The sequence below is a fragment of the Pyrgilauda ruficollis genome, unplaced genomic scaffold (genome assembly GCF_017590135.1).
Source record: "Pyrgilauda ruficollis isolate IOZ18807 unplaced genomic scaffold, ASM1759013v1 scaffold44, whole genome shotgun sequence".
NCBI classification, from domain to species: Eukaryota; Metazoa; Chordata; class Aves; order Passeriformes; family Passeridae; genus Pyrgilauda; species Pyrgilauda ruficollis.
The window spans coordinates 2,784,717-2,803,136 of record NW_024525934.1 but is presented as its reverse complement, the minus strand read 5'-3'; the positions used below and the strand labels follow the sequence as shown (position 1 = coordinate 2,803,136).

General features: G+C 38.6%; 2 protein-coding genes across 7 annotated transcripts in view; one reads left to right on the top strand and one right to left on the bottom strand.

The window, feature by feature from the left end:
- STK24 (serine/threonine kinase 24) overlaps nucleotides 1-11,200 on the top strand; it is a 51,596-nt gene extending 40,396 nt beyond the window's left edge. For both annotated transcript variants that reach the window (XM_041478252.1, XM_041478253.1), the window contains exons 7-12: nucleotides 1,329-1,514; nucleotides 1,762-1,907; nucleotides 2,811-2,934; nucleotides 3,887-3,955; nucleotides 4,857-4,993; nucleotides 7,316-11,200. In XM_041478252.1, coding sequence (XP_041334186.1) covers nucleotides 1,329-1,514; nucleotides 1,762-1,907; nucleotides 2,811-2,934; nucleotides 3,887-3,955; nucleotides 4,857-4,993; nucleotides 7,316-7,352 — 699 coding nt within the window. In that variant the 3' untranslated portion in view covers nucleotides 7,353-11,200. The remainder of the gene's footprint in view (nucleotides 1-1,328; nucleotides 1,515-1,761; nucleotides 1,908-2,810; nucleotides 2,935-3,886; nucleotides 3,956-4,856; nucleotides 4,994-7,315) is intronic.
- A 1,172-nt stretch (nucleotides 11,201-12,372) lies between these two features.
- FARP1 (FERM, ARH/RhoGEF and pleckstrin domain protein 1) overlaps nucleotides 12,373-18,420 on the bottom strand; it is a 202,596-nt gene continuing 196,548 nt past the window's right edge. For 4 of the 5 annotated variants that reach the window (XM_041478251.1, XM_041478250.1, XM_041478248.1 and 1 more), the window contains exons 25-27: nucleotides 17,433-17,540; nucleotides 16,275-16,426; nucleotides 12,373-15,196 (exon numbers count right to left, since the gene is read on the bottom strand). In XM_041478251.1, coding sequence (XP_041334185.1) covers nucleotides 15,115-15,196; nucleotides 16,275-16,426; nucleotides 17,433-17,540 — 342 coding nt within the window. In that variant the 3' untranslated portion in view covers nucleotides 12,373-15,114. Of the gene's footprint in view, nucleotides 15,197-16,274; nucleotides 16,427-17,432; nucleotides 17,541-18,420 lie in introns of those variants that run through there. The other variant, XR_005956037.1, reaches the window with a different exon arrangement.

The window sequence follows — 18,420 nt, the reverse complement described above, 5'->3', positions numbered from 1 at the left end:
CACTTAAAAAGAAACAGAGAAAAACCAAACATAAATATTTTTAATTGGTATCTTGTCCTTGGAACAGACATTTCTGTGATTTTTTTTTTTTTTAATTTTACCTTTCTGACAGGTTTATAATCCATTCTCTTGACTTTTGGGTCTGTGATTAGAGCAAAACATAAAAGAATTACAATGCATTGCTTCAAATTACTCCAGGCAGATTTGCAATAGGATTTGTATCAAGGGAGACAGCATTCCCAAGAAAGAGTAGCACATCTTCGTAGTGAAAACTTTTAGAGGCTACTTGGACCAAAAAGCAGAATATTACTGTTAAAGACTGCATTTCTCTAGTCTGTGAATAAGAATGATATATAAAACCAGTGATAAACTCCAGGGAACTTATATTCTAATGTATTAAATTTCTGGTGGTTGTACTAGCTGATTTATGTTGAGGAAAAATCTTGTGCAAGTTAAAACATTTTACTTTATGTAAATGTTTTAGACTTACCCCATATTTACATAGTGTACTTGAATATGGTAGATAAAATGCTAGTTTATATGACTCTGCCATTGCTTTTTGGTGTAGCAGTATTGATTTCAAAAAGTTTAAACTCTGCTTAGTATAACTTTTATACTGAAGAGTGGAGACAACCAAGAAACTGTTTACTGGGGCTACGGGGCTAATCACATAAAACAATGGTAACAGAACCAATTTACACATGAAGTTATTTACAGTAAAGCTTAAAAATCTACCTTTACAAGTGTGATGCTTTTGACTGGGGTAAAATTAATTTTCTTCACTGTAGCTGGTATGTGGCTGTGTTTTGGGTTTGTGCTGCAAGTGTTGATAATTCAGGGATGTTTTCCTGATTGCTGAGCAGCCCTTGCACAGAGCCAAGACCTCTCTGCTTTTCACCCACCAGTGAGCAGACTCGGGGTGCACAGGGAGCTGGGAAGGGACTCAGCCAGGACAGTTGACCAGAGGGATATTCCACACCATATGGCCTCATGCACAGCAACAAAACCAGGGGGAAGTCCCTGCTGCTCAGGGCCTGGCTGAGCATCTTCCTCTTGGTGGTGTAAGCTGTTTCCACTTACATCACTTGCCTTTCTTGGGTGTTAGTTCTCTCTCTTTGTTATTTTCTTTTCCATTATAATTTATTATTATTATTATTTTATTTCAGTTATTAAAGTGTTCATAACCCACAAGTTTTCTCCCATTACCCTTCAAATTCTCTTCCTCGGCCATTCCACCAGGGGACGGTGTGAGCAAGCAGATGTGTGTTGCTGGTTAAACCAGAGCAGCACTTTCTCCAATCTAATCTTAAAAGCATTCTTTCTTACAGGCAGATATCTGGTCATTAGGCATAACAGCCATAGAACTTGCAAAAGGAGAGCCACCTCATTCAGAATTACATCCAATGAAAGTTTTATTCCTCATTCCTAAGAACAATCCACCAACGCTGGAAGGAAACTTCAGTAAATCCCTCAAAGAATTTGTCGAAGCCTGCTTAAACAAGGACCCAAGCTTTGTGAGTTTCATGTTTGTCAGTGTGTAGTAGAGAACTTGACTGCTTTACATGTATTGCATGAGTAAGTGTCATTCAGCTTCTCTAATATGGTGTAACATAAGTGACAGGTATATTTTTTAGATACTGTATATATTTAACATCTCATTTGTATCAAGACTAAACTCTGGATTTCTTTGTTTTTGTAGTGAGTCACTCAACACTTAAACACGGTAAAAAAAACCCCAACTCTCTCTTCTTTTCTTTTAAGAGACCTACTGCAAAAGAGCTTTTAAAACACAAGTTCATTTTACGAAACTCCAAGAAAACATCTTACTTGGCTGACCTCATTGACAGGCACAAGAGGTGGAAGTCTGAGCAAAGTCATGATGACTCCAGTTCTGATGACTCAGATACGTAAGTTTGATGAGTCTATAAAATATCCTCCTTTAGAAGCCAAGGAGTTATTTTTAGCACATGTATTGCTGTATTCAGTTATTTGCAGATTTTCAGCTTAGTGGCCTTGGTAAATGAATGCAGTCTTAATTTTAGTATTGCCAGGGATTTCATGCAAGTAACAGTCACTGAGGAAAAGCTCTCCTGGCCCATATTCTGTACTACCCTCTCTTTTATGTAGGGTCCAGGGCTCTTCTTAGTTATGAGGCCAACTGTTCTGCCGGCAGGAGGTCTCAAGCTGCGCAGCCAAGTAGCACTGTGCAAGTGAGATTCGAGTGAAGAGATTGCCACAACTTATTCACAAATGGATTAAATACCTCATAGTAAAGGAAACACTACTATTCTCTGCTCTTCCAGGCTTCATGCTAATGGCAAGCATCAGGTTATTTCTTGGGTGACATTACAGCTGTCTATTTGTTTGCAGTATTAATGGCTTCATGCCTTCCAGTGATCGCAGTTCCAGTGTCTTAGCTATTTTTCTAGGCAAGAAAAGTGAATTTAGTTTTCTAATTTCATCCCTTTTTCCTAACGAGTTGAGGTACTCTAGTTTTCAGATAGCGATAAAACACTTCATGTAACTTGTTTATATTGCTTGGGAAAATGTTACTATGACTTGGGAAAATGTTTTCAATCTGTAATGCCTCTTCCTTACATCTGCTGAAGTATCTTGGTTTAAATTTTTAATTTACCCAAAAAAAAAAAGTTAGCTTAATTTTCATACTTGTCTTTATATGTAGTCGCCTGCACAATAGAATCCTGATTTTGGTCTTTACTGAGATTTTATATTTAGTGTGTATATTTAATGAACATCAGCGGTAAGGTGTAGGTAATAAAAATTGTTTTTTTTTTCACTTTCCCTTGAAGTGAAGCAGATGGTCAAGCTTCAGGTGGGAGTGACTCAGAAGAGTGGATCTTTACAATAAGAGAAAAAGACCCCAAAAGTCTAGAGAATGGAGCAGCCCAGCCTTTGGAGTTGCAAAGAAATAAGGTACTCAAAATGTTGACTTCATAATACAAGGAGAATAATTCTGCTTTAATAATTTAGTAATAATTTTATGCTTTTAAAAGCATTTATATTGTAAAACTTCCAGAACTTTTGCTAAAAATGTGTTTTCTACAGTTGCCTTTCACAAAACTTTCTGAGTAAGTCTTGAAGCTTGGGCATTCAGTTAATGTGTCTTTTTTTGAAGTTGACAAAATATGTACCAAAATATTTCTCTCATTTGAAATACAACCACTGGAGGAAGACCAGGCAATATTGTATTTTTAAAATCTCATTCTGTATAGTAAACTAAAACCAGTACAGTGCAAATCTCAAATCTAGGCTGGAGTTTTGGAGAAGGCATTTTGGTCTTTTAAGGAAAAAGACTACAATGTAACAAAGAACAGAATGTGCCCACATCCAAAAGAAAACCAAAAAAACCCCCCAAAAAACCAAAAACAAACAAACAAACAAAAAAAAAAAATCTAAACCCAAACAACCCAGAATAAGGGATGTTTAGGAATGACTCCATTGTATTTTCTGCAAGCTGTGTGGCCCGAGCAGGTTGTTGCTGTGCTGGCTCTGAAAATTCTGGAGAAATATAAGAAAAATATTGTATCATACAGGATGAACCTAGTAAATATCAGCATGTCTATGACTTGGTTAATGCTCAGTAGGATTGTGGGAGTTTGGTGGTATTGGTTTGTGGTTTTTTGGGTTTTTTTCCCCTTCTAATTTTGACCTTGCATGTATTTGAGGTGCTGCAGTCTCAATTTTTAATTCAGCCTCTATTTTCCACAGTGCTTTGGAATAGAATGTTGTAGAACATTTTCCATATATGGAAAATGAGCTTTCACAAAGTGTAGCATGTTGGAACTACATTTTGTCTTTAATTAGCATACAATGAGGATACTTTTTTTCAAAAATAAAATTGGTCAGATTTTTTTTTTCTTTAAAGGAAAAGGATATCCCAAAGAGGCCTCTATCCCAATGCCTGTCTACAATTATATCCCCTTTATTTGCAGAGGTAAGTTATTGCTTTAAATATAACAATTCCAAGGTTTATCTGAATAAAAATTGAAAAATATAATTAATGATACCTAAGGTTGCTACTACCCATTTGGAACTTGCTGTGTTAAGTTTTAGCTGTGCCTTTGGTATGTCTGCTTCTGAGATCTGTATTTTGTTCCTGACAGTACTTGATATGCATGGTAGTAACATCAGACATGCTGGCCTAAAACAATGAACATGACAAGAAAAAGGTGTATAAATGTTTGGATTGCAGCATTCTATTTTTGACACTACTTTACATATTTATCTTATTACAAATTTCAAGCTCAAGATCTGTTCCAGGATACAGTTGTGGACCAGATCATCAAGAATTTCACTTTCGAATTTCAGTGTTGAAAACTCTGTTTTGTTCCCATTCTGAGTTTTATATTTTTATGCTCTCCCCCAAAATACTTAAAAACAACTCTGAGAAAGAATATATGAAGGATAAGAGAAGAATTTATAAAGATACGATTATTTTAAAAAGTTGATAAAATTACTGCAGTGTATATGTATAAACTATAGGTGTATAAGTATGGATACTAAAGTATAGGAAGCACATCTTGAAATCAAACAGCTATGGGTAAATACTGCTTTTTTTCCTTGGGATACTTTGTTGTAATTTTTGACTGTGAGCATGCTGAAAAGGATGTGTGAAGATTGAAGATGTGTGAAGATTTTATTGACATCCTGATAAGTACTGTAAAGACAAACTTCTGCTTGAAAAAAGTCCTTCAGTATGTGAGGGTGTATGATGAAAGTCAAATGCTGACATTGTGAACACTGATGGTCACTTGCTAACAAGCTTCTGCATTATATTGTGTATAGAAATATTTATTAATATCTTATTAAAATATTTCTTCCTGGTTTCCTTTCAGTTGAAAGAGAAGAGTGAGGTGTGTGGTGGTAACACAGATTCCATAGAAGAACTGAGGAAGGCAGTTTATTTAGCTGAGGAGGCTTGTCCAGGCATTGCAGATACTATGGTGTCACACCTTGTGCAGAGGCTTCAGAGGTAATGAAACTATTGCAGTATGGCTTACAGAAAACTGCAAATCTGATTCTAATATTTGGCTTATGTTGAATTGAAAGAATTAATTTTTGTTACTAGTGGAGAAGAAAACCACTTGTGCCTGCAGTTTGTGCAGTTGTGTTTGCTTACTGGAAGAACACCTAATCATATCAGCAGTTCTAATTTCTAGCCTCAGGTGATAGCATATATGTATGTTCATCCTGTTGGTGTGCATATTGGGTGTTAAATGAGACTGGACAGGCTTTTCCCTTTGCACTTCTTGTAAGGGACACACACTTCCTTGGTGTCTGGGTGTGTGTTGCAGAGAACACTCTGTGTCACTCTTAGGTTCTTTTACCCACATGGATAAATTCACTGTTCAGTTGGTCTGTGTTTCTCTGACTCACATGGTCAGTGGTTCCTTGTTCATTCATTAAAGACAGTCTGTATGGCTTTTGGGTGACACCTCCAAAACCAATATTTGGTCTTACTTCAAAAGGCCAAATTTCATCAGATTTTCTAACTGCCTTCCTTAGGAATGTATTAAAACAAATAATTTTCTGTTCCTTTAAATGCTGCACAAGAAAAGATAAGAGGTATGAATTTCAGAATTGCTGCTGGAAGAGGCTATAAATGTAACATTGAATCTAGGAGCCCACAGCTGTTGTGAAACTCACAGGAGCCAGATTGGATTGCTTGGTACTAGAAAAAACTCATGTCAATGATTAGTCATGGACCACTACATGGAAAAAGATCACCCTTAGCAGGTGTCTCCCTTACACTGTCTCTAACCACAGCTTGGTAAAGTTTAGGAATTCACAGCTTTGAAGCTGAAGCACAGGATTTCCAGGGTGACACTTTCTCCTTCAGTAAAAACCAATGCCAAGAAACTTGCAAGCAATCATGTTTGTTGTTTTATGGGCTGTTAAGAATGAAGCCCAGTCAGCATCTCTAGTGCTGAAAGGTTACTTCTAATGCCAGATGTCCTGTCTCATTTGGTCCTGGCAGACTTGAAAGAGTTGCTGAAGCTTCCATCTCAGTTGTTTCCATTAGGGGTTCCAAAATTGAATCCAGTCTTTCATCAGCTAATATTTCAGTGTCATATTTTTATCAGTCTGGTACAGGATCTTCCTGGAACTGGAAACCTCAAAGACTTGATGCTGCAATTGAGGCTGAAAATGGCCATGTGGAGACAGTGCCAAGACATGGGCATTTTTGGGGATGCTGGAAGTGATCTTAATGTTGCTGTCACGACAGCAACATTAATAATTTTTGTCCTGTCAGAAAGATTTCAGAACCCTTTATATACCTATTTAGTATTGCTTTCCTTCTGTTCTGCTTCCTTCGACTGTTACTGTTTTTCTTAGTCATAATGTCTTAGAGCAGTGAAGGCAAGCACTCCATTCTCTTTCTAGGAGAGAAACAATTATTCAGAGAATGTTTGTCAGGGAGTCACACCTGGATGAACTTGCTCTATTTTTCAGGGATTGTATTCCAGCTAGTATGGGATAATGACTCCAGAAAGGGAGTGAAAGAATGAATAGCAAGAACTCCCACTAAAAATGAGCTTGAATCATTCCATAGCTGAGTAGTTTTCCCTTGGGGATAAAGGTGGTTTTTTTTGAGCTAGTCAAATTCTGAAAAAATAATTCCTTCTTGTTCAAGTGCTACAAGAAGTATGCTCTGTTACATCATCAGGTCATTCAGTATAATACCTTCTCAATCGGATAGCTAATTACTGAAGATAGGTTTCCATCAACAAGTTTCTGATTACATTTTCACTCCCCCTTATCATTGGTTAGGACTGGATTTTGTAAGCTTGTCTGAATGAATTAACTGAGACCTTTAGAATAGCTGCCCAGTAATGTGCGTGAATCCAGTTACCTTCCCCCTCCAGTTTTGATTTTGGATGTTTGGTGAAGTTTACTGGAAACTTAATGTGATTAAAAGGTTTTCTTATTTCTTTGGATGATTTAAGAATCTGCTTAGATCAAGAGATAGAGTTGTCCTGGCCCAGTAATATTTTGAAAAGATTTGATGTAAGTTTGCAGAGTAGGAAAGTTGGAGTCGCTAAATGTTCTTCCATCATTAAGTGCTGCTCAGTAACACATTTGAGCAAAGGTTGTTGCTGTTTGTTAGGAAGCAGTGATACTCTAACAGGCTTGTTCACAGCTCTTCCTTTAAGGTGTGGCGGCAGTGGTGAGTGCCATTGTGCAAGGAAAAAGGCCAGAACTTCAACAGCATAAAATGGAATCACTTCATTGCTGCTTCGTGTAGAATGTCTTTCTAAAAGTTGCAACAGTAACTATTTATTTTCCTCTTCAGATATTCCCTAGCTGGAGGAAGTTCTTCATCCTACTGACATACTCTTCCTTCCTGGCTTTCCCAAGACAGCAGAGATGCCATGGTGTCTGCATTGAAGGCGTGCACCCTAATGCTGTTCTGCCTCTCAGTCTCTGGAAAGTCCTTGGGAGGAAGGACATTCTGAGTGAAAATGAAGTCTCTTGGATGGAGGCAATCTTTTTCAGCTCCTTAAAGCTATAATTTTTTAAGATGATAATTCACATATTCCAGGGAGGTGTCCTTTTGTAAAATCTGAAATGTATATTTAGGTTTGTGATAGAGAAATTGAAGATATTGAGAAACCTCAGGTATCCTGCTTTAAGAATTCCACTGAGAGATGGAGCATGGTTGTTGGTATTGTGTACAGATATGTATATAATGTCTTTTTTAAAAGAAAGCCTTTCAATGTGCATAAGGAATCACTGTGTACAAAATGGTAAAGTGCTTTTGTAGATAATGTTAGTGGGGTAAACATTTGACAGGCCATAACTGAGTATTGCCTTGCCTTTATTACATGTAAAGTTTGAAATATGTGATAAGTGAATCTTGGTTAGATTTTTGTATGTGAAGTATTTGCCATTGAAAGAGTTAATACTGTATTATAGAACCTTCTATTTGTACCTCAGCACAGACACAATTTTATTCTGTTTCTCTAGCATTTCTTTCTTTTTACTTATATTCTGAGCCTCACTTTCTATTTGTGGTATTACTTCTATTTGTTTTAAATTTCATACACCTAGTCTCTCAAAGCTTTAAATTTAAATTATTATTTTTCCTAGAGAATGAGTTCTTTCATATCTTCAGTTTCAAACTGTGCCAATGCAAATTCTGAAATAGTTCCATTTTAGTAACAGATATTTGGGAGGCTCGTGAAATTTAGACACAGTCTTTTTTCACCTGAAAGTGTTTAAATACTCAGAGAAATCGTTATTCCCTTCATTTATTCTGAAGTATCTCCTTAAGGTGTAGATTCGGAGACAGTTCCAAGTATTTCTTTATCATGCCTATTTTTATCATTAAAAGAAACGTCTTTCAGCATAAAAGAAAAGTTATCCATAGATTCAGTATTGGGTCTCACTGCCTAGATCTGTGCATCTCTTTACCAAAATGGACAGATGTTGGGCAGAGAGACTGCGAAACAGCCCAAGTGCTGGGTGCTGGGTCCTGCTGCTTGCCTCTCCAGAGAAAAGTTACTTCTTGAAATTCTGAATTTTAAAATTTCCACTATTCCTGTGAGGGCTTCTAGAGAGCTGACTTCAGGTGTCACAGATCTTGGAAACAGTAATACTAGTTCATTAGTTGTATGCACAGTTGATTAGGTAGCTGCTATTCTTTTTCCCCCCCACAGTATTACTCTGAGGTTTACCTTGGTTGGTTTCACCAAGACTATATTCAGGTTCTACTTATTCCAGTAGCTAAGAGAGCATTTTTGCCTTCTTTTAATGAAGCAATCGATGACTTTATGCTTTGCATGACCGTGAGGTAACTTATATATTTACATTTTTTTAAAAATATAGACGGGAGCTTTGGAACAGAAAGGATTAACATTTAAAATACAGGCATATCTGCCTGCCTTGGTACAAGAAACCCAGGTACTCTAACCATTGTGGAAGCTGGTGAGGTCGCCTTCCAGGACTTCTATCACCATGGTAGCCCTTAGTCTATGCATATTAATAGCCTTAATTTATTAATTTAAGAATTTAACAGTAAGAGGACACTGTCTTGCTAACAGAGCTAATAAACTTCTGCCCAGGTTGAAACAACAGTTGGAAGAAATGTGGGTGTGTGTTCATCTTGTGCTTTCAGGCATTACTCATTTGCCAGCCTAATTAGGTAATGTGTTGCCTTTATGGCTAAGGGAATTTAAAATAAATTGAACAATGCTAAAGTTTGAGCAATGTTTTACAGCTCCAGTTGGATTATTATTTTTAATTATGTTTAGTGTGCTCCTAAGTGTTATGGATAAGCTCACTTTTGAGGAAACCAATTTAGCACTGCTTTTGTGAAATGGGCATCAGAATGCAGTGCAATGGAAATTTACCTGTTGATGTCTCAATAGGAGAACATTTAGCATTCAGTAGATCCCTGTGCTGTGACTGCACAAGGAAATCAACAGGTGTGTTTGCATTGGGAATATAAATTGATCAGTGTAAGCTATTCCCTAGTCATCTGTTAATGTAAGGACTGGAAATTAAAGTGAGCTTACTTGGAGATGCACAGAACTCTTGAGACTTAGTGGGGAAGTTAAACTTATGCTGCTGGCTTGAATGTCAGGAATTTATCAATCAGAAAGTTGAATTAAATTCTAAGCTACACTCTTTGAACACTCATTTGAAAAGTTATATATATATGTGTTTTGAGTTGCATTTTAGTTGTGTTCCAGGACCGTATGTTGAGGAAGTACTTCTCTGAGTAGAGAGTGGCAGAATTTGCTTGATGGATGTGTCAGAGCTTAAGATGAATAAGACTTGTGGTGAGGGCAGGTGGCCAAAAGGCTTGGGCATTCAGAAGAAGACAAGACCTCATTTATGGTAGAGATGTGTATTTTTATATGTAATATACAGATTATTTAAATATAGACTATCTTAAACTGAGATTCACTGAAAAAAAAAGTGTGCTGTATCTTGAATGTAGAAGTACAATCATTTGCTATTAAAAAGTATGGATGCTTTAAAAATCAGGTCTGTATCGGTAACAGAAGAGGAGCTTCATTTGAAAGAAGCACCGCCTCAGTTTCTCAGAGGAAAAGAAGTGTATTGATATTTTTGAGAGGTTTTTTTCATGCTTAAAACATGTCTGTGTTACAATGTTGCACTGATGATTTTTCTGTGCAGTTAGTATTTCACTCAGTCTTGACTATACTAAATGACAAGCTATCCCTATTTATGCAAACCTTTAAATTAGTAGAACTGCTTATTTGTCAGGGATTTCATGATTAGGCAGTAAATAAACTCACTATTTAAAAACAATAAAATCAGTTATTTGAACTGAAGGCTTGCTTTTTTGTAACTCTCAGATCTATTTTTTTACCTTACTTTTCCCTGCAGTTGCACTTTGTAGTTGCTGACCAGTTTGCTGAAGGATGATGTGCTAGGGCACAGAACGCTTTTGGTGCAGTAACAAAGCAGTAACTTCACTCTGCAGTGCCACAGTTCCTTTGCAGCTCCATCACTGTGTGCGAGCGTGTGGGAACAGAAGGTAAACTGATCTTTGTGGAATGCCCTGACTGGGGTGTTCTGCCCCTGCTGTGCAAGAGGGGCAGGTGGAGGGGGAAGGTGAGGCTGGGTGTGTTGGCAGCTCACTGCAAAGCAGCTGGCTCAGTGTGAGTTCCCATCCTCCTGTACCCTGGCACCCATCATCTGCCTCTTAATGTGCTTTTAATGTAGTTGAGCAATGTCTTCTTTAGCTCTCACTACTTCATGTGATATTCTGTATTACTTTCTAAACTGCGTGGTACCAGTAGTAGTTTTACAGTAATCTGACTTTGAAGGAAATGTTTTTTGCCTTCAAAAATGTCACAACTGGAAGATTATCCAGAGTGTGCATAAGCACAGGTATCATGCAAGGATCAGGACAATTCCAAAGGGGTTTTGTAGGCTGCTGGGGAGGAGCTGAAGCTATAGCTCAAATGTGCTTCCTGTTCTTAACTGTGTTGTGCAGAGGTGCTGGGAACTGCACTGAGCACATGCCATGGACAAATTGTATGCAAGGGTTTCCTGCCACCTGTAATGCATGATTACAGAGGACCATGAAAGTGTGTGTCTTGTTTTCTGTAATGTTGCTGCCTGTATATAGCCATGTATTTAAATTTTACTTTTGTCACTCTACACCAACACAGTAAACCTCCTTGTAATCTACGTGACCTGGAAATAAAGAAGGAAAAGTTTAATGAAATGTTGCCACCTGAGTGGTCAGTGAGATGGGATCAGGGCCCCTTCCCTGGAGGGGATGCTCTGTGGGAGTTATTACCCACGTGTCAGTAATGATATGCAGAAAAGTTATTAAACAGTGTTGGGTTTTTAATGGCAATCAGCTCAGAATTTGTAGCACTTGGAGATGGCAGTGATTTAAAACCCATCCTGCCAGCCCAGTGAAACTTAAGTGCTTACAACAACCTATATGGATTGCACCATTACCTGGTGACAAACTGTGTGGCAGCTGCGCTCCTGTAGATGTGCTTCATTACTATTTTCTGCTGTTAAAACTGTATGTGTGGCACATTGCCCATTATTTTGTCCCCTACCAGCTTTGCTATGCCCCAGGGCAGAGGCAGTGTCCATGTGCTGTAGCAACTGGAGTTGTGCATCTGCCTGCACGTAGGTAACTGTGCTTTTGAGGGCTAAGACCATGTAATTGGTTGTATATAAAAAGAAAGAATGGGCAAAATTTGGCTTTTCAGGTCTTTCTTGATCCTCGTTCTTGGCTGATGGAATGACAGGTTTTTACACCTGATTTTGTCTCTAAAACGAATTTTTCTTCCTCCTTAGTCAGAGACTTTTATCAAGATTTCTGCAATCACAGCATGTTTTCCCCTACCTGCTGACTTGTCTTTCAGTCTGTCATTTTTGTCTCGTTTCAGCTGAATTTATGAAGGCATTAAGGTGTCAGTGTTGTTCAAATAAAATGTTCTGAAAAGATGTAGGTTTGAGGTATATTATCAAACACATCTTAGCAGAGGTTAAATTAGACAGCAGATAAATGGTAGAGATGCTTAATCCTCTTGAACAAACCACAGGAGTCCAGGCTTTTTTGATCCCTTTGCCTGTGGTGCTACCTCCTGAGGCAGTGAAGTCCCTGTTTTGTTTTTATTTGTCCATTATTGGAAACTGACAACTATTTCATGGTGAGTAATAACAACACCAGCAGCAAATCTCCTGGAGTGCCCCATCTAAGGTTTTCCTGCAGCTGAGAGAGATGTGTGTAGTGATAGCTCCTGACCTGGCACACAGTGACCCTCCCTCTCTGCAGGCCCTGCCTGGCTGAACAGGCACTGCTGTAATGTGAACCAGGATTAAAAATAAGTGGTTGTACATTAGAGCTTTCTAGTACATTTGAGTTTTATTCACACACATAGACTCTGCCTATTTCCAAGATAGGAGCATCAAGACAATTGATTTTACTCTTTTACTATTGTTTCAATTTTGGGTTAACCGTGGGAATAGACACCTCAAAAAATGCTGACAGGTGACAGCAGTTCAGATGGTTCCATTTTAAAAAGAAATTTAAAAATCACACCAGTAGAGAAGAAAAAAAAAAATCTTGTGTTAAACTTTAATAGGAAAAATAATACAAAAAGATGAAAATGGTGATTAGGTGGGTATTCTGAAAGCTGCACCCACAGCCTAACTTGGTCTCTGCCGTTAACAATATCACTGTATTTTGGTCTTTGCCTTATTTTCCAAATTCACCTTGTGTAAAAATGAAACTTAATGAGAAAAGGTGTTGCTTGATTCCTTTGGAGAGCTCAGAATAAACTACTGCAGCAAATAGCAGTTGATGAACATTCTATCCAACAAGCCCCAGGGTTCTAAATTAAAATTCAGTTTTGGCTGAATTAAGGGCATGGCCCTCAATATAATTTCCATTTAAAAAAAGCCTTTCACTGTTATAGATAACAATTCTAAAGGGAAGAGGCAGGGTCCTGTCTTGTAAGGTACTATTTTACCACTCAATAATAATAATAATTTTTGGCAGGACCAGGTCTGCAGCATTTTACTTCATAGCAACACCAAATGCTGTTGCTTTTTCAGCATTGTTTTCCCAGACCAGTATGGCTGCAGCTGAGTTGTTGTCCACCTGTGCTGTGTTATTTCCTCTTCTCGCACAGATCATTGCTCGCATTCCTGGTCAGTCCTGAAGCACTGGAATTCCTGTATATTACTACAGGGCAGGGTCACAGGCTTGGAATGAACAAGGCAGTGGAACCTGCAGCTGAGAAAATGGGTTTCAGGTTTTCCTACTTACTTTCCAAGCTTGTCCTTCAGCATGTCTTAGCCAGAGGCAGTGCTCCAGGTAGGTGTGATTATTGCACTGGTACGGAGAGCCAGGGGCACTAGCTGAGGAAAAGAGCAAGTGCAGCACTCTACCTGCCCAGGGGGCTGAAGGTCTCCCTGCAGCTGAAGGAAATGCTCAGAAAAGAGTTTCCCTTTGTCAGGGTGTGCTTGGATTTGGCCATGGGGACTGCTGCTTGTCCTAAAGGGTTTGGAGCCCATCCTCATCTTGGACAGAGGTATTTCTGGGGTTGGGGGTAGCAGAAAGAACGCTTTACTGTTTCGAAACAGGCATATGTACAATGGTGTGAGGTATTTTATTCCCTTTTGTTGTGAGCAAAGCTGTAAGAAGCCATTTTACACATCGCACACAGACAAGCCATTAACAAAGCGAGTAGCTGGATGAAGAAAAAGCAGGGATAGAACTTCCCCAGCTTTGTTTCCCAGACTGACCTTCAGGCCCCTCTGCTTAGCACCGTGCTTCCTCCAAAGCCTGTCATGGTGATGGGTGTTACCAGCACAGCAAACTTCTGCCAATGGATCCTTTACATCACCCGAGGGACAAAGTTTCTTAAAACGAGAGGGAAAGCATCTAAGCCTTGCAGATACAGTGCTGCCAACCAGCTTATCCAAAATGCGGTGCCAGCTGATGTTAAAGCTAGGCATACGAAATGGGTAATTCTGCTGCAGGTAGTGTAAGTCACTCTCTGTCTGCCTGAGCCCCAGGGAAGAGAGGGAGAGACTGAAATTCCAACAATAAACTGGAAGTCAGTTTGGGATGTGTAGCAAGCAGGATGAAAACTTGGGGCTTCAGCAGTACCCCGCAGCTTAGAGCAATTTAGTTACCAAAACACTACAAATGAATCACAAATAGCTGCGGTTCTTGTAGGATACAGGTTGTCTTTCAAGTTTGTAAAACAAACAGCAGAATGTCACCACAGCCTTTAATTTCTTCTTGTACATAACCATTCACAGTACACTAATAGCCCAAATAATATTGCACTGGATTATTTAAAAAATTTTTCGTCTTGCAAGTAGTACTCACTTTTCAAAGCCAACAGATGAACAATTTGGTCAACTTGCACCAAAAAAATGGTTAGATAAGAACCCTATACTTTATTTATACTGCATGGATTTGTGACCCCAAAGGGAAATGAGAATGAGCTGTCAACTGTTTCCTTGTTAAACATGGAAAATTAGTAAATCATTGCTGATTAAATGTAAAAAGACTGGGAAAAAAAGCATGAAATCTGAAAGTTATCTCATTCCTGTTAGACTGCTTTCTGTATATATAATTATATTCTATACTGTGAAAATCCATCTACATTTAAAAGCCCAGCAGTCTATAGATTAACATGGTAAAAAAAAATAATATATTTTTATGAAAAGAGAAGAAAATAGTGTTTGCCTCAGAGGACAAAGTTTTCAGATTTCAGTCATCTGGGAGTTCTTTTAGGTGCAATCTTTGAGGCAACAAAACGTCTTTTGGCATTTGGCACTCTAATAAGGACAATATTTTAATACTGGCACAAGCTAAAAACAGCACAGAATGACAAAATACAAGACATGAAATGAACTGCAGCCACTGGGATGATGGTAAGCTAGTTTGTATATTCGGAGAACTTAAAACAGTTTTGCTGAGGAATTGTGAAAGTTTCTGCAAAACCATACTTATTCTCTTCTTTTACCAAAGTGTAAATTTTCCTAAACTTGGAGGGAGAAAAGGAGTTTCAAATGTCCTCTAGAAAATCAGCAGCTGCTGGACAATCAACGCAGCGGCTTGTTGAGCCGTCAATAGGCGTGAGGCTCTTTGTGACTCAGAGCTCGAGTGTGGGAGGCAGAGCTGGTGGCACTTCGGATCACTTCCATCCATCTGTGAGGAGGCACGAGGAGACACAAACAAAAGGAAGGTCAGTTCCCTGGGAGGATTTTTTTGACAGGTACAGTCTGTGCTATTGGTTGTACAGTTGGATTTTTAGTGCCTGCGGGAGCATCTTCTTACTTCACCCCTAAATCTGTCTCAAGGCAAGAGGATCCACTGCCAAAACTGTAAGGAGGTTTGGAGAGAACAGACAGCAGGGCCCAAACAGTAGGTATGGGGTGAAGTTAATAGTGGTTTTACTTGCTCTGCAGACACCAAATATCTTTTTTTCTGAGAGGTCCAAGCAATGAGCAATTGAGACCAACCATTCTTAATCTGACAGCAAAAAAATGTACTTTAGCTGCAATTTCTGCTTTTTCCTAGAACTGATAAAGGCATTTTGTGTTTTTATTTTATCACCACTTTCCCACAATTTGCCTTGTTTACAGTTTTGGACTGACACGGCTAAAGGTTAAGAGCAGTTTTGTTTGATGAAGACATCATGATTTGTGACGTTCATGGTTCATATAAAAGAGCTAAATTAGTTCCCTGTACGAACAATCACAAACCAGAACTTAGGAGGAGTAGTGCCTTTTCCCTGACTCTCCATGTATCTGAAGTTTAGTGGGAGGTGTAAAAATTACATGGTGAAGTGGCATAAATATGTAGTAGGAACAGCTGCTTCTATAAAAACTGGAATTTTATTTCAGGTGTGGATTTTCCATGCAGTTGTACTAAAGGAAGCAAAGCTATTCTGAAGAGCCACTGAGGTATCCTGTGATCTGTTCACATGCTTCCTGAAGTCTGAGGCATGGAGCTCCCCATATAGCCAGCCTGATCAATTTTGACTGGATAATTCCAGGTTTTGCAGTAATTACTATAACTGCTTCCATATCATCACAACCAATCACTTGATTTTAGCAGTATCAGGTTTAAAATTTCTTTTATAATTTTAAAAGTTCCTTTCTCCAGTTGTGCTAAACCACTTGCCTGTATTACTGAAACAAATAATTAAATAAACTTGGTGTCTACTAACCTTTGGAAGAATGCTTCTGGAATTTAACAAAAATTTTCTCAAAAATGAACTTACCTTTCAAAGGTGTATTCACTTTCAGCCCTGAAGTAGTACACATGGGATTTGAAATGTAGCTTGAACACATAATCTTTGTGAATGTTTTCAGATTCAGAAGGAAGGGTAAGTGAATATCCCAATAAAGGAAGGCTGGCTAAAGGATGATTGTCCTGGAAAGATATGACGGAGATCAATGTGAGATCAAATGTCTTTAAATAAAGAGAGCACATAAGTAAATGGAAAGCAGATACACCCTCATTTAAAGATTGTGTTTCTACACATGTGCAGAAAAATACCAGATTTATACAACTGCAGTAAGATTAATTGTCTGGTAGTTTCAGTTGGTCATCATTACAGACCCTTTGCCCAAGGATCTGCTGCAGGCTGATCCTATCAGTATTTCCTTGAAGGAAAGCTGGCTAATATCTTGGAGTTTCACTACTTTCAAACTGATGAACATAATGCTCCATCATTTGCCATTGGCAGGTCACCACCCAGGTTCATCCTCAGCTTGCAAACTCCTAATCCTTTGGAGCTGTGCTTGCCACCCAGCAGGTTCACTGCTGAAGTCCAGTTACTGCATGGCAAATGATTTCTTTATCCCTCTTACGTGTGGAGTATCCTCAAATTCCTTCTTTAATCATTAAGGATTTCTATAACAAAGCATAATGTAGCAACTTGAGTTACTTTGTGCTTATGCCCTGCTCAAAGAGATTCGTAAGTCCAACAGATTCTAAACAGAAATCTCCTACTTTTGCAGTAGAATGTATGCTTAGGTGGATTAAATAATTGATCGCTGTTCTCTTGTTTGGCTTAAGTGTCAGTAATGGTAAACAGAATTTGTAAGTCACTATTAAGTTTTTAATTGTAGTGATAAAAGCCTGGTTTGAACTTGTACCACAGCTTCTGAGCAGTGGTGAGCTCTGCTGTGCTTTCAAGCATGATCTGTACTGTGACTGCTGACAGCTTCAGTAAAGAACTGACCCAGGAGCAGTGAGAACAAGCCCTGCTCTGTGTGCCAGTGGCAGTGAAGGCTGTGTGTGCAGCCGTGCCCAGTGCACCTGCTGCTCCAGCCTACAGCATCCATAACTGATATCCACTTTTCTCTCAGCTGCCTCTTTGGAAAAGAACCCCCCACTGTCTTCTCCAACCACTCACACTTGCCCAGTCGGTTACCTGGTGCGATTTATAGAAGAACATGCAGAAGTTGGTGAACACCACCCAAAGCTTCTGCCACCCATTGCTGTTTTTGAATTTTCTTAGCAGATTTCCAGACAGCTGGTTCTGAAACAGATCAAAAGCAGCCAAGTAAAACAGTGAAAGGTGCCTGCAGCTTAGTTATTTTAAGAAAAATTATTTGCTTTTATCTGGTTTTATGTGACCTGGTTGTAAATGAAAATGCTTCGATTGACTGAACGTACTTTTCTTCTGCATTTTTCTACTGCTGAGCAGTACTTTATGTATATTTTTGTTTGCAGCTGGGTACTTCCAAAAACTCAAAGCTACTACACTAATTATTTTATCAACTGAGGTGGCTTTTGGCAAGCTGTTACTAAAACTCAGTCTTGTTAATCCTACTCTCTTCTTTTAGAATGGTACTTAAATAAAATGGAAACAGAAATTCTGACATGAATTTGTGATGTAAAGGAAAATTATGACATACTTTAGAATTGCAGATAGAGATTCAGGTCTCCGTACCCAGGGACTTCACATAGTACTTTTCAAAGATTTCAAAACCAAGGACTGTTAACCTTATTTTTAGCTGGATTTTGCATAGTTTAACATAAAGGAGGAGAAAGCCATAACCAAGTACATGTATTTAATGGCTGGTTGAAGCAACTGCTCTTCACATAGTGAAGATGGAAAGCCAAGCATCACTGCTCCTTGCAAATGAAGGGGGGTTCTCAGTGAATTATTAATGACTTCCCATTCCTTGTTGACTGTGAGGGCTCTTGCCTGGATCACAATAGCTGTTTACATCATCCTCTTTATCTAATGCAGAAGCTGCATTTATTTGTAATGCTTAATAGTTGAAATCTGGGGTTCCTGGTGTAGCTACTACAAATGAAGTATTCTTAAAAAGTTCTGTTTTCGCCTTGGATATGCATTAAAGCCTTTCCTTTAACTCATCCTGTTCTCTGGTATCTGGACTACTGCCTCCTTG